At 37.8% G+C, this 17096-nt stretch overlaps 1 protein-coding gene across 1 annotated transcript in view; it reads right to left on the bottom strand.

Moving 5' to 3' along the window:
• Positions 1 to 17096, bottom strand: part of ldah (lipid droplet associated hydrolase) — a 50628-nt gene that overhangs the window by 15427 nt on the left and 18105 nt on the right. Inside the window, exons 3-4 of the mRNA XM_016467981.1 lie at positions 16236 to 16370; positions 8010 to 8179 (exon numbers count right to left, since the gene is read on the bottom strand). Of these exons, the coding sequence (XP_016323467.1) occupies positions 8010 to 8179; positions 16236 to 16370 (305 nt within the window). The remainder of the gene's footprint in view (positions 1 to 8009; positions 8180 to 16235; positions 16371 to 17096) is intronic.

The following is a 17096-nucleotide window of genomic DNA, read 5'->3' as shown; positions in this document are numbered from 1 at the left end:
CTCTACTATGCATATGCTAAGATGTTCTGAACGATTATTAGCACATTCCCTACAAACAGGGGACGTTGCGAACATCCGTTTAGGTTTGCAGTAAGTCCGCTTTGTAACGTTCGCTGACAGACTGCGAACCAGTTTGCGAACGTCCCTATTTTGTCCCTCATCTGCCATTTCCATTACAACATTTGCAAAATCCAGTCGCCCATGCATAGCCTTTTATCATCAGACCTGACACCTTGCAACTCAGACAAAGGAAAAAATAATCTAAAATATAAACCCATGGATTTTAAAGGGTGATGTGGTTATTCCTTAAAACAAAATCCCTTAATTTAACCGTGATAATGGATTGAATGCAAAAAACATGTTTTGTTTTGTAGATTGATATTAGGATATAATTTTTATACTATAGTAAAAATAATAAATGCTTGATTTGAATTAATTGTAAAATAAAGTTAATGTTAAAAAAATTAATAACTTTCATTTCTGGAAAAAAAATAAAGGAGTAACTTCTGTAATTAAAGATGTCATCAGTCTGTTTTAAGCAGTTAGGCTATAATTTAAACATCAAAAACATGATACCCTTCAATAATATAATTAAATATAGGCATGCATGAAAAAAATAAAGCTGAATCTCAGGAGAATGTTAGAGTCGACTGATGAATGCAGCCAAGGAAAACATGAAGACTGGAAAAGCACATTACTGGAAAAGAAAGTGGAAAATAACAAATAAATGAATCCTACCTATTTACATGTCAAACTGTTGGTCAGGCGACAAGAAAGGTTACTTTAGGAAAATTATTATTTTAGTTATTGCACTTACGACTGGTGTAGCACGTGTGCATCATGTTCTGGAAATAGACCATGAGACTTTTTGCCAAAATCTAGCAAGATGTCATGGCAACCTTTCCAGTGTAAGTTAAATATTAATAATAATTAGATATTACGTATAATTTGGTAGTAAAACAAAGTGTTCCACATTTTATTGGTGCAAAGATGAGCATGTTTATTTTGTACAAAAATTGCAACTGCTTTTTATCACTTAATTAGAATTATGGTCTCATGTTATAGAAACTACTGAACAGACATTTAGAAGTTTATATTAAAATGCAAAGTATTGAAAATCGAAATAAAGCTCTGTTTCATTACCCATGAGGTAATGAAAACTGCTATAAACACATGTGGTCTTCATGCTCACTTATACGCTTGGGCCAAATACAGGAAATATGTTGTCTAAGTAGACAAGTGGTCAAGTGCAAAGACCACAAGTGTTGGAAATTTGGACATTGGGCTGCACGCGGACACTTCTGATGACGAAAACTGCGTCACGCAGACAGTGCACAGACAGTTGTGAACGCGGACGGCCCAAGTATGCTTGAGGCTTAAGCAGTTCTTAGCACGTTACTATGCATTTGCTAAGGCATTCCAAGCAGTTGTTAGCACGTTGCTATGCAAATGACCCTTTGCAAAGACCCGCTCCCCTTAGTTATTATTTCTACGACAGACAAGCCATGGCGCTCTCACGCCAAACATCATGTTCTCACACAGTGAAAAATACATCGTGGAGCAAAGAGGACACTGACAACACACCAACAGACAAGACAGAGCAGGTTACTTTTGGTATGAAACAAAGTCTTAGCATCCAAATGCTGTCATTTAAAAAAAAAATTCAAACAATAAATAGCGTTTTGTGGCTCTTTAATGTGTCGTGACAGGTCGCTGTAGCACCTCAGTTCAAGGGGCACACGAACCAATCATCTCTTCCTTTTTACTACTAGTTATAACATGAAATAAACATGAATGAACATCAGAAGGTATGTAGTTCAACTGCAGAAAGACATCAATACACACCATTTTTCAAGTTCAAGTTCACCAATGTAAATACAACTCTCCTGTCTGGTTTCTTTGTCAGACAAAATGGCAGATACTGCTTTATGATTGGTCAAATCGCCTTTAAATCAGACTCTCTGCGAATGTTGCTAAGATGTTCTGCTCCTGCGCAGTTTCTAAGGTGTTTTGGATGATTTCCAGGGTGCAACTATGCAGTTGCTAAAGTGTACTAAACCAGTGGTTCCCAACCCTGTTGCTAGGGTGTTCTAAGTGGATGTTAGCACACTGCTATGCAGTTGCTAAAGTGTTCTAAGTATGAATAATAGTAATAGCAATATTAATAGTGGCCACTAATAAATCTAAGTTCACATACGGCTCAAGGAAGCACTCAACCCTCTCACGTAATACTTTTCATCTGCTATTCCACGGCTCATCCTGATGCCCATCATTTGTCAGACAAAGAGAGAGAGAGTGGAAAAGAGCCAGTGAAAGAGAGAGGGAAAGGTGAAGAAGAGGGAGTGTGTGCGGAGCAGGTGATCTTTGATGTGCAAGTAGTGCTTTTGACAAGAAGCAGTTCCTCTTCCTGGAGGTCACAGGAATGTAACAGAGAACACAGAACAATCTGACAGAGTATCTGGGAGTGGCTCTTTAATCAGAGAGACAGACGGCCAGTCACACACACACACACACACACACACACACACACACGCACACACACACGCACACGCACACACACATGCACACTTCTACTTCTAGAGGGTTCCTTCTCTGGTACTGCCGAGGTCAGGAAGGGGGAAGGAGTTCTCTGCATCTGGAGAAGGGGCGAAGAGAGTTTAAACGTCACAAACTGACTTCCATGGATCTGAGATGTGAGGGTGCGATCTGATAGTGGAGGAATGTTAATGATGCACAGATCTACTGGAGCTTCAGACAGCATGATGGATCATACGGCAGTCCAGACCACATCTCTTTCAACTCAACCACTTACAGTGAGTATCTCAATGGAAATGTGTTGCAAGGGCCGCCTCCACTCACGTCAAACCGCTCCGTGCCTTCGAACATGGCCTTGCGGCCAGGCTCCCAACTGGAATAGACACGATAGAGGAGTGGTGATGTAATGAACACTGCTGGAAGTGTGTGAAAAAGCCTACATGAAATTGATAGTGCCCCGTCATTGCTATCCTTAAATGCCAAGTGCCTTTTTGCGAAAAGACTGGTCAGTCAGACTGGTCAGACCTCATAGGTCCTGGAGGAAAGCATAAGGGAAACACTAAGTCACTTTCATTTAGACAAATGAACGCACCAGGTCAAGTAAGGATGCAAGGCCACCGTGACCCTTACTCTCCACCAGGTCAAGGGAAACCGCTGCCCCTCATGTCCCACACTGAACGATAACAAATAATGACGCTGTAAGTGTTTTCTCAACCGTGTGACTGCATGTCCAATGGGCTGGACAGTCCATAGTCACGTCTGGGAGCTTTATCTTGTGATGGGTAATCTGAGCCAGGGCTATGTGCTGTAATGTTTTTGCTTGTGTTTGGCTCATGCTGTGCCTGTAACAACGTTTTATTTGAGTAAAGTATGAAATCATACCAATACTTCAGGACTGTCGGTGTGACCTCTGCTCCCCGAATGGAGGCCCACCCAGAACGCTGCGACACATACTCACCCACAAGTTAACCTACACACCCAAATCCTCGTCCTGGAAGAGAAAGACACGTTGTTGTGTCAGGGGAACTTGAGTGTGCCATTAGTCCACTGAGGAGAATGACAGGACTTGTTAAGCATTCTTCTTAGCAAGCATTTCCAAGAATCCCTTCAGCTTTCCAATAGAATGCATCTCGTACAGATTAGCCAGTATTTTGTTTAGCATCTCTCACTTAATCGACATGTATCTTGTTCAAACCATGTTGGTTTAACAATAGAACTATTGTTAATGTCATTGTCATGGAATATGTTCCACAGAAGAAAGTAATTCATACAGGTTTAGAACAACACAAGAATGAGGAACAGAATTTTCATTTTTGGGATGACCTATTCCTTTTTGATTGCAATTAGAATAGCTCACTATTGTAAGAAACATTATCTATGAAACTAATAAAATGCAAAGCAACACTTCAGCCAACAGCTGTTAAACCAAACTATACATCTGTGCAGACAAACGTAGGAAATGACATCACCTTCCCAGGGATGACAAGATGGTTGCTGCAGGAGGAGGCCTAAAGCATTTTCCTCACCTAACAGTCCCAAGAGCTCTACCTCAGACTGAGATGTAGGGTGGAAAAGGTCTTTTCTGCAGTCTCAAATCTGAGCGACAAATCAATTTCTCTCTTCTGACGGTCTATTCTACAACTGGCACATACACAATGTCACTTTATTACAACAAGCAAGTACTTCAAAGGCAACAGGGAAGACTTGTGAACTGGACTCATGCCAGAGACATACAATTGAGCAACTCCATATGCAGTCAATCAAACGCTTCCTCTAGTTTTAGGGAGGTTTTCCAATCTACCTCATGCTGCTCCTGGTCTGAGGCTGAAATCTGCAAACATTCTTCTCCAGAAGTGCACTAAAGAAACCTCTACCATCATTTAAACTGACTGGTCTTTTCCACTCCAAAATAAATATCTAGAGCCAATAGTAACAGTTCCTGATTATCACACATTATATGTTACTAGGCCTAATCGCCAGGTTGGCTTCTTGGCAGCCTGCAATCTGGGACAAAAAAGGAAATATTTTTCTCCTTTGTGCATGTTTGCTCTGAGCCATGCCATATCTGCCATATACATTGTACAGGGATTTAACCAGCCATTATTTGAAAAGAACAGATTCAGACGAGTTTACAAAAAGGTCTACATGGTTGGCAATGTTTTAATGACCTGGAATGAAACATTTTTCACAGGTTATGAAAGAGGACCTTCGAATCGATGAGTGAGATTGGGAGGTTGTAGAGAAGAAAAAAAGACCAGCTTTTTTCTGAAGTTCCTGAACTAAACCACTAAAAGTGGTTTGGACGTGGATTGTCTCCAAAAGTATCAGAACATATATTTATTGCACTGCAAAAAGTGGTACATAACTGTACTGGCCCCATTAATGAAGCTAAAATCCATTTCTCTTTGTCAGGAGGAAAGCATGCCCCTCTAGTGAGAGGAAATACTAAATAAAAAAAGGATGAAAGGGGAAAAGTGGGTAGAGAAAATGCTTGAAAATAAAAATGACAGAGAGCACATCTTAGAGCAGGAAAACCCCAGAGGAAGAAAGAAAATCAAAGTTCTTTTCCATGTTATTTAATCTCCTGACCTTTTACACAGCAAGGAAAGGGAACAGAAGTGTCTTATTATGCTGTTGATTGGCAGTGTCTCACTCTGCTTTCACACGTTACATACTTTCATGCAGTGACCATGTTTTGGCGGTATGTCCTGTAATGGCAAAGTTGCATATTGCTGAGGTGGTCTGCAGAGGTTATGCAGACAGCAGCACTGTAGCCATTATTCATACTGTTTAAGGTGAAGAATCAGACAGAATCAGTAGATAGTCTCTATAGGTAACACAATTAAATACGAAAAATTTAAATTCTGTCATTAATTACTCACCCTCATGTCGTTCCAAACCCGTAAGACCCTCGTTCATCTTCAGAACACAAATGTAGATATTTTTGATGAAATCCGAGAGCTTTCTGACCCTGCATAGACAGCAAGGGAACTATCAGATTCCAGGCCCAGAAAAGTAGAAAGGACATCGTTAAAATAGTCCATGTGAATGCACAGAGACTGTAACTTCATATATCAGTTTCTGTGAAGATATGTGCATTCCTACCAGGACATTCTTATCTGGTTATATATTTATGTTTCAGTATAATTACGCACGCTATACCAGGGGCGGTTCTAAACCCTTTTTAGGTGGGTTTCAGCCCCCCTATCTGTCACCTTAGAAATTAGACCAACTTGGGGGGGGGCGCATGTCCTAAAAGGTTGAAAACCCCTGGTGTAGAGGATGTAAACCGGGTCTTCAGGAAGCAGAAATCTAGGAAAGCTTCAGGCCCAGATGGTGTTTCACCTGCCTGTTTAAAAGTCTGTGCTGACCGACTGGCCCCCATCTTCAACAGATCTCTGGAGCTTCAAACGCTCCACCATCATTCCAGGCCCCAAAAAGCCCAAAATCACTTAATGACTACAGACCTGTCGCTCTCACGTCTGTGGCCATGAAGTCATTTGAGCGACTGGTCCTGGCCTACATGAAGGACATCACTGGATGCTTGCTGGATCCTCTTCAGTTTGCCTACAGAGCAAACAGGTCTGTGGACGATGCAGTCAACATGGGACTGCATTGCATCCTGCAACACCTTGACAGACCTGGGAATTATGCAAGGCTGACCTTCTCTCAGACAAACTCACACAGCTCTCTGTGCCCACCTACATCTGTCGGTGGATCACAAGCTTCCTGACAGACAGGCAGCAGCTAGTGAGGCTGGGCAAACTCACATCCAGGACTATCACCATCAGCACTGGCGCCTCTCAGGGTTGTGTTCTCTCCCCACTGCTCTTCTCTATCTACACGAATGACTGCACTTCAAAGGACCCCTCTGTCAAGCTCCTGAAGTTCGCGGACGACACCACAGTCTTCGGCCTCATCAAGGATGGAGACGAGTCGGCTTACAGACAGGAGGTTAAAGAGCTGGCTGTCTGGTGCAGTCACAACAACCTGGAGCTCAACACGCTCAAAACTGTGGAGATGATCGTGGACTTCAGGAGAAACTCCTCAGCACTCCCCCACTCACCATCATGGACAGCACTGTGACTGCAGTGGAGTCATTCAGATTCCTGGGCACCACTATCTCTCAGGACCTGAAGTGGGACACTCAGATAGACTCCATTGCTAAAAAGACAGACATCAAGAGACTACAGCGGACAGTCAGGACTGCTGAGAGGATTATCGATGCCCCTCTGCCCATCTCCAGAGTGAGGAAAAGGGCTAAATATGTCAGTTGTGTCCATCACAACTGACATATTTATACACAGAATCCAAAATTTGTACACTTGTAAACTGCACACTTTGTAAATAACATATCTGCACACTTATAACATATCTGTACATTTATCTAAACAATTACATTTTTTCCTATACTTCTATTTCTGTGTATAGTACATTATTTAATTTCTGTTTTTTTTTTCTTATATTAGTGTTATATTCCCATCCCTACTGTATTATTCCTATGTATGTCTGCACTATGTCTGTACTTTCTTCTGCACTGGAAGCTCCTGTCGTCAAGTCAAATTCCTTGTGTGTGTAAACATACTTGGTAATAAAGCTCTTCTGATTCTGACATCAGTGGTTCAACCGTAATTTCACAAAGCTACAAGAATACTTTTTGTGCACAACGAAAACAAAAATAACAACTTTATTCAACAATTTCTTCTCTTCCGGTCAGTCTCTGCTGCCATTCACGAGAGTACCACGACGTATGCGTGAGCATTCCTCTGCTTGTAAACAAGGCGTAGCGCATCTGGGTTCTACGTCAACAGCACCACACACAGTTGAAGATGAACGAAAGTCTTACGGGTTTGGAACAACCTGGAGGTGAGTAATTAATGACAGAATTTTCATTTTTGGGTCTAACTATCCCTTTATATTCAATTATAACATTTTATTATATATTAATCTAACAAACTTATCTGATTTGGAATTTAAACTGAATGAAAAATATTTATGTAATTTTGATTTGTAATTTTGTTTGTTTCTCTGATTTTAAATGTGCTGAAATTTGCCCATAAATATACATAAATATTTTTCCTTCAGCTTAAATTCCAAATCAGATTTAATGTTGATTTAATGTTATTAATTGCATTTAATGTTAAATTTTAAAAATAATTTACTATAAAATAATATATTCAAAATTAAATTACAAATATACAATAATATATGCAATATAACTAAATAAATGTATCTGTATATTTACAGATAATATTGTATGCAATTTTTTTTAACTGAATGCTAAAAATCATGTTAATTCATATAATATAATACTGTTTTTTTTTCACTTGGGAAAGGGAAATGGAGATTCATAATATATAAATATTGTAAATAATTATTCATAAAAAAGTGAGACCATATTCAGCAACTAGTAGGATGTGTGCTACATTAGCCACAAAGTAGTTCCATGGACTTTCTCATCCAGTCGTTTATACCTTTAGCTCTGGGTCTCTCTTCATCATCTCCAAGATGATATAGCAACCAATGGAGTGACCAATCAGCAGCAGGTTGGTGTCCCGAGGCACATGCTTTCGAAGGAAGGTCAGCTTGTGTTCAATCTGCCCGTTTAGCCCAAAAACATCCTCCTCCTCAGTCACAGATGCATCTTTGAAAGAAAAAGAACAACTGCATAAAGCTCTCACACCAAACCCAATTTACATCATCACATGGTGGCCAGGACTGTTGCCAGTACTTTCATCATGACCTAGAACTAATAAATACAGCAAATAATATAATTAGACAAAGCTGCCTAGTTTGATCGATTGTGGAGCTCCGATCACAGCTGAATGAGAATTGTAAAGGATCCAGAAGACACATTAAATTGTTAAGCGCTCCATATAAGAAGTTTTCTTTCATCATCTTGATCTTGTTCTTCATTATTTCTTTGGAAAGGAGTAAAATTACACTATTGAACAATAGCAGTAACTGAAGATCCTGATAATTCTTGGCAGGCTTTGATATTAATATCTTCCTACAGGTGCTGAATTCACCAGTATGAACCTGAGAAAGGATAAGAATTAGAAAGACAATGGACTGTGCAGAAACAAAGGTATGACAGAAGAAGTTGGACTGAGGTGGGGTGAGGCTGAGGCATTTATCACTATGATGAGTTATGGGAGCAGAGCTGTTAAGGATGAGACAGGGGGAGAGAGGAGTACCAGAGGGGAGAGAGAAATAACTCATATTAGCTTCAAGACATAAATAGACAAAGTGCTCCTTCATGAGACATTTCACAATATATGGTTCCTGGAGCACACTGCATCTTCTCCTCTTTCTAAAATAATAAAGATATCTCAACTGACATAGTTGCACATGGCTAATTACTTAGACCTGTTTTATGATGAGATGTGCTGGAATAACAAATCATAAGGGTCTCGTGGATTACCTAGAAATGGACTGTTGTTGAAAGACAAATTAATATATTTTTATAAATTATCGGCAACATATTTAAAAAGAACACCCTCATTTTTTTTTATATAAAAAGTGATTTAAAAAAAATGTTTTTCAAGGAAGTTTATAAAAAATTTTTTTTTAACATTGCTTTCGTGAAGTGTGCAATACTGTAAAAGAGAGCTGCTACTTCCACAGACCTTCACATCTATACAGAAGATAAAAACAGATTTCAGAAAGGAAAGGATGCTGGATGGGGGTGTTAGAGGGTGAGCAGGATGGATGGAGGAGCATTAGGGGGACCAAAAGGAGTGCATATGACCTTACCAGTGGCGGCTCGTCGGGGGAGGCAGGGGAGGCACAGCTTCCCCATAATATTTAGGTGAAAATGGGAGGAGGACGATTTAATTTTAATAAAATTCACAATTCATTTCAGTTCATGTCTCAGAATGTGTATTTTTTGTTTGTAATTTCACAGTTGACTAAAAGCAACCAAAAAGCCATTTTAAAGTGGTTAAGCAAATAATGATAATAATAATCGACAGGGATCCCAGACCAATACAATTAGTGTGCCTCCTCTATTTTAAAACCCATGAGCCGCCACTGTTAGATACAGACAAATGCAGGAGAGATAAAAAGGAAGCCGAAGAGAGGAGGAACCAATGAAACCCATTCAAAAGGTTCAAAACATTAAATCATTTTCATTGCATTAAAAATACCAGTGGAAGTACAAGAATGATAAGATAAGACAGGGTAAAAAAAAATATAAAGGCATACACATTAAGAGGGGCGTGAGACAAAACGCAAGATTCAAAAATCTGCATGCCATGTGCAATACAGCATAAAGCTGGGTTTGATGGATAGTTGCTATGGTGCTAAAACTCCAAATTCACTGCCAAGCATCTACATATCAGGTTCACACGGTATGTGATGTAAAAGAGAGAAAATATGACTTGATTATAGATTCACCAGCTATAAATAAGATGTATAACATAATAAACATAAATATGGAGAGGTTTTCGACATAAGAAAAGGTCACAGAACAAATCAGCCGATGTATTGTGTTAATGTATTACGAGTATTGAGTATGTATTGAGTTATAATGATTTCACAAACAACTGTCTGAGACTGCTCGATCTGTTATGTACCTGCTCGAAATGTTAATGTTATACAAATAAAAAGTTAGTATAAGAAATTAATCACGTTATTATCTTATTAAGCAAATACACATTAAATCAATCAAAAGTCATTAATCTAAAAAGAAAAAGATGTATCACAGTTTCCACAAAAATATTAAGCAGCACTGTTTTCAACATTGATAATGTTAAGAAATGTTCTTTGAGCAGCAAATCAGCATATTGTCGGAATAAATCATAGGAATAAATTAACTTTTAAAATATATTTCAGTAGAAAACATTTATTTAAAATTCTAATAATAATTCACATTATTACTGTTTTTACTGTATTTTTGATCAAATAAATGTAACCTCTGAGCATAAGAGATATCTTTATTATAACTATTTATCGGTTATTATGACAGTTTTGAGATACTGAGTAGGACCTTAAAAGGGACCAACTCTACAGCATACACATAATTTAAGAAAAAGTATTTAACCAATAATATTTTTTTTAGAAGTACTGACAGGCACTCAATCCAGGGCTATTTTCATTCATGAATGTAAGCGAGAGATCAGACACTGAGCAATGAAGTCAGTGACCTGTGAATGAACACACATTTAGCTCTCCCCAAACACTCCTTACCCCTCATTTCCCATTTTCCAAATCTGATCTTGATTTTTTTCCGAAGGTTCCCACTGAAGTTTGCCTACAAAGGGGCCCTACATGTTTATCTACCAGCACAGAGGGGCACTATGAGCTCAGAGCCCAAACACCAATGAGAGCAGTTTACACATTGAGTGGCCTCTCAGGATTACCTCATGAACATTTAAGACTATCCTACTCGTAAAACATACAAAATCTATATCCAGCTACAATGACCTACATTCAGTCACATATATAAAAGCAATCTTTAACTGTGGGAAAGATGGTTAGACAAAAAAAATAAATAAATAAATAATTATATAAAAAATAAAAACGACATTTTTATACGATATGATATGATATGATATATATTATATTATAGCATAGCATAGCATAGCATAGAATGGTGCCTAAATAACTACATGGCTACATTTGTTTTAGATAATGTTTTAGATAATGTGTGCTGTTGAATTGTGCATAATAAGACCAGGATTGTATACTGAGAAACTAAATACTGTAGGGCAATTTGGACTTCATGTTGATCTTAGGCTATATAGACATAGCCTATGGTAAGAAATCCAAAGGATATCCTTATGGATATGGAGCAAGAACAAAATCAAAGCAACCTGTAATGGGTCCAAAGAAGCATTTATGCAACATATGGCAAACACAAATTCCTCAATATAAAATAACTATCTGTTGGCAAGAGCAAGCGATGTATAGGGAGCAGGCTGTTAAGTGATTAATATCCCCCTCTCAAAAATGTGCAATAAATGTGTGGTGCATGTTTCATCCAGGGATCAGGTTACTGAATATTAATGTCAAGAGGAACCACAACAGAGTGGTGTTACTGATTAAAAATGGGCTGATACAGTGGGCATGTCCTTTTGCTTTTGTAAGTATGCTCAGAGAATCTTAAAAAAAAATGCAATTATTTGAAACACATGAGAATGCTGTTTGCATGTAAAGCATGTGCATATATGCTTAAAGGAATAGTTCAGCCAGGACTCGAACTCGGGACACCTGAAGCACAACGATGCTATATGTCGGCACACTACCCCACGAGGCCTTCGGCACTGACATGTCGGTGGATTTTGATGTGAGTTGACATCAGGGCATGGGCTTTTTTCACTGGAAGAAACGTTATTACGGATTATGGACTGGTATTTAAATTTAAAATGCTTTATTGATAGACTTGTTTTTTTACAAACACAGCTTTTTGCTTCACAAGACATTAATTTATGGACTGGAGTTGTGTGGATTACTTGTGGACTATTGTGATGTTTTTCTCAGCTGTTTGAACTCTCATTCTGACGGCGCCCATTCACTGCTGAGGATCCATTGGTGAACAAGTGATGTAATGTTACAATTCGCCAAATCTGTTCTGATGAAGAAACAAACTCAGCTATGTCATGGATGGCCTGAGGTTGAGTAAACTTTCAGCAAAATGTAATTTTTAGATGAACTATTCCTTTAAGAATGAATCTACATCAGTCTCTATTGCCAAATACAACCATAATACAACTAATGTAAAGGCCATCTTTAGCAATAAAAATGAATAACAGTTACAACTAACCAACAATTATTATAAAGAGGTATTAGACCAATTTTGTTTTAAATGCAATGTTACAAAGGGCCAACAGGCTTCCCACCAATGCCCATGCTTCCAATCAGCAATACAAACATGAAAACCCAACCTGACTACAACTGGTCACAAAAGGTCACATCAACCAAACCGCTCAGAACAATCTATTTCCCTTTTACTATACCCCAGGCAATCTTACAAGAACGAGGGAAATTCCTTTTTTATGCCTGTTTTAATAGCCTGGGTATAAATAGAGGGTAATTTAGTCATATCAGAGAAGGGAAAGTAGATTTTGAGTAGTAGCTCTCTTAACACACTCTGACAAAATTAATGAGATGTGTAGGTCTGGAGGACGTCTTGACCCAGGGCAGGGTTATTGACATTGCAGAGTCCAAAATGTTCCCCATGTTTGCATTAACAGATATTTTTACTGTAATCAAAAGGCATCAATCAAGAATCACCAACCACAGGAACAGTTCCTCCACAGAGATTTGGCATGTTTACCCCACTACCACTTCCCCCTGCTTTTGTTTATGTTTCCAAGACACAGGGATGTAATATCATTTAATATAAGCAGTTAAATACGACCAGCCCTATATTGCCAAAGGGACTGTTTGGCATTGAGAGTTTGAGATCTCATCAATGAACTCAATGAAGTCTCTCTGTGGCTGTGCTGGACTGGACAAAATGAGGTTTCTGTGGGTTCCGAATGGCTGTGCCTGCTGCTGACCGCTGGCTGACCAAGTGCTCTTTGAACAGCAGTAAATCAATGGGCAGCATTCACAAGGAAAGCAACCAGTGACTTCTGGACAAGGAAGTTGAATTTGAAAACCTGAAGTTGTTTGAAGGGTCATCATAAGAAGAAACCGCAAACTAGATCTGACGCCCAAGTCAGTGACGCCATCGTCTTACGGAAAACAAGTGGAAGACTACCAATTCTACAATCAGTTCGTTTTTTCAAAAATGAACCTAATAATACTGAATAATAAAATATCAATGTTTTCAAATGGTTTAAATAGTGAATAATACAAATATTAATGTTTTCAAATGGTTTACATTTCATTTCAAAGTTATCAAATGTAAATGTAGTTAAATAAAAAATTATTAAAATATTATAAAATATTATTTTTATATTTTAATATTATTTATATACTATTACAGTGTTTATTAATATGTTGAATTAGCGTTTATTTTTATATTTTCAGTCTTCATTTTAATCTGAGTTTTAATTTAGTCATTTTTATTAGTTTTTGAATCACTATTTAAATGTAATTTATTTTTATTAGTTTTAATTATTTATTTATTTACAGTTAATAATTTTAGTTCTTCATCTTATTCCAGTTAGCTGCCATTGCAAGATTTCTATTTTTTGATCAGTGTAAGTTACTTTATCTAATATTTATATTCTATATTATTTTAGCTTTATTTCAACAACAACAAAAAAAGAATAGTAATGAAAACCCTAATTCAAACGGAATATTACTTAATTAATTTCTGTGTCACTAGCGTCCACAAACAGAACAGCAAAAATAATAGTTTCTTGAACACACCCCCTGTCTGCCATTGGGCAACCAAACAGATAGTCCCGCCCACAAGCCATGCCATTGGTTGAGCCAACATTGCCGTTTCAGCCTGCAAAAACCTAAATGTAAGCATCTAAATAATTACTAAAAGAAACTATCCAAACTCTAAACTATCAGTTAAACCGTTTATTTAAAGTAACCTTTAAAAAAAATCTGCACATGCCTGCATGACAAAAAACAAAAGCTTTCTAGGATATCTTTAGCAGGTTTTAGTTGATTACAGTCTGATATACTAAATCCTCAGCAATGAGAAGCAACACAAGCAGCTATTTCCTCGAACAGGGGCATCTGCTAACCAAATGGCAGAACATGATGAGGGATGGATCATTGAGATGAACAAGACAATGTGCCGTGGAAAGAAAAGCCCAGCATATTCGATACCGCCCTGCTTAAGACAGCCATTGATGGTAATCAAGAATGTCACTCAAATAGCGAGATTGGGGAAATGAAATATAACTTTTAATTGCGTCCCCTCTTTCATCTGTGCTGGCTTGGCAAACGCCTGCCACTTGTTGTCATCTCTTGGCACATTTGAATCCGCTGCTGAGTTTTGACTTTTAATCATCCAGCTCGTGATTGCACAACATGATATGAACAGCAGTGGATGTCATTGTCTGTTGTGTGAGCCAGAGATCAGCTGTCTGTCACTGAATACTTTAAGACTGTGATTCCGGTAAAAGTATTCCATGTGTTCACAATAAAAAAGCAATTGTTTGATACTTCAGTTTGTAAAAATAATCTATACTGGATGAGCTACAAGATCATTTAAGATTGCTGAAAATTTCAGATGTTCTTCAGGAAGTTTTGTTCAGCCAGATCTACTGATTTGATTATGGTCATTCCTGGTGATCAGGTGGCAAATATACCACAATATGACATACTGAGAAATGCAAGCTTGTTTGTCCAGACAGTAGACCTGAAGTGACCAGCGTTCACCTAGACTGTCCAATCCATCAAGTGAGCCAGTAGAAATACTGTTTATGGAGATCCTAGCCATCTGCATGTGGTTTGTCTTATTACAGGTGAGGGCTTGGTAAGGTCTTTTCCACGTAGCACGCTCAATAAAAATGTCCATGCTGCTTTATGGATGAACATGCTGGACTTTCATATATGGAGGGAGACACGGCTTGGCTTGTCCGTCAGTCCCGAATGCATTCCACTTTACTGTGTGCTCTGTGAAAGGATTCCAGGAGGAGCATCCCGCACTCTGACAGACACTCAAACCAGCGTATCAGTCAGGACAGAGTACGGCTGTGCCTGGAACTGTCAGTCGGTGACTTCACGGTCAGCGTTTGTGTATGAAGGTACAATACCTCCTAAATAAATTGGTTTCAGAGAGTCTTTCAAGTCTCTCACCATAATGTGTTGTTTAATGATTTAAAACAAATTCAAGTGAGCTTTAGCGATAACTCAGGTTGGGTAAATATAAATCAGAACACATAAATAAAAAAATATATATACATCATATATATGGATACAAGGACCTAAAACATAATGCAATATTGTGAGAAAAAGAAGTGCTAACCAAATGCAAAATTGAAAAAATAATAATAAATAAATAAATAATAAAAAATACAATCAATGAATATATTATATGAATATGATTAATTATTAATAATAGCATTTATTAACAATAGTCCAATAATAATAAATATTCTTAATAATTAAAAACAATTATTATTATTATTATTATTAATAATAATAATAATAATAATAATAATAATAATATCTTGAATGGTAAATAAAGGGGAAAACCATCTAAAAAAGTACAAAATTATAAACAATTATTCCTCTGAATAACCAGTCACTTAATTATCTGCTGCCATCTACTGACTCATTTATAACAGTGGTAATGACATCACGCTGTGTCAGAGGATAGCAAACAGACAGTAGTTTATGCAGATGACCTATGCTGTCACATTATGACCGTACTCTCTCTATGACATTTATGTAAATACAAAAAACTATAGACTTTAAGAAGTGCTTAAATGTTAGCTCATGAGAAGAAAAACAATTTTGACCATCTACAGACAGATATTTGTAATATAGTCCACATCTGAAAAGGCTGGCACTCTAAATTAACTTTTAAAATGACAAGCTACTTTGATGTCCATGAACAACAGAATTGGGACAACTACATTTACATGATTGTCCTTTTTTTTGTCTCAATATTGGTCCCGCATGATCACTTTTACACCCTTAGAAGGACTGTACTGTACGCTTGATTTTATGCACCTGTTAGTAATGGTATAGCTGAAGTAGTCAAATCTGGATAGTTAGAACGCAGGTGTCCACATGTACTTTTGGATGCGTAGTGTATGTAAACAGGGAAAATGTCCCACCTTCAATCATATCATAGGTTTCTGGAGGCATAGAGTGTCCAGCATGGCTCACAGCCCACACTGGATATCTTCGGATGAACGTCTGATACAGTGTCCACACGTATGTCTTGTAGAAGCCCACCACACCTGGGTTGCCTGTGGAAAGGTGGAAACTTAATTTAGCTTAATTTTTATATTTTCACTTCAACATAAGGATTGTGAGACATGGTATTCATTGTTTAGACAAGAACAGACGTCTGGTTCCAGGTCTGCTGACGTAGCTCTGCTGGTCTTCATAGATGAGGTTAACTACGAGTGAGGGGAGATAAGGAGATAAATGGCATCTCTGATACCCAGCTGCCTTCAGTGCAGAACAATGGGCACTCTGTGTGGTCACAAGGAATTCACTCACTCGCTCCAAAGAGCATCGATGGGCCACAGCCTCACAGGCTGATTCCGTTACCATAATTGTTGTGTGTGTCCGTGAGGTGAGAGTACACGTAAACGCATCACACCAATGTTTCAATAATAATGTTTGAAGTGTTAAAGAATCACTAATTTTGGGACTATTGTGAGTTATGTAAATGTAACTCCAGGGTACTACAATCCAGGCTAGATAGTAAACCAAATTTTTCTTTTCCAATTCATATTATTACGCAAAACACAATATACTCTATAATATAAAATACTCTACCAAAGTGAGTAAAGTAAAGCTCTAAATGGTCCCAAATACTATACAATGTAAAATAAAAAACTAAATATAATACATCCTATTAACCCTGTGAGGCATATTAAATAATAGTCAGAAAACTTTTTCCCCCCAATGGAACAGTTTATCAAACCTTTAAGCAAAAAAAAAAAAAAAAAAAAAAAAAAGCTTTT

Source organism: Sinocyclocheilus anshuiensis, unplaced genomic scaffold (assembly GCF_001515605.1).
Source record: "Sinocyclocheilus anshuiensis isolate Anshui unplaced genomic scaffold, SAMN03320099.WGS_v1.1 scaffold544, whole genome shotgun sequence".
NCBI lineage: Eukaryota > Metazoa > Chordata > Actinopteri > Cypriniformes > Cyprinidae > Sinocyclocheilus > Sinocyclocheilus anshuiensis.
The sequence above is the reverse complement of the archived record's forward strand: the minus strand, read 5'-3'. Positions and strand labels throughout refer to the sequence as shown.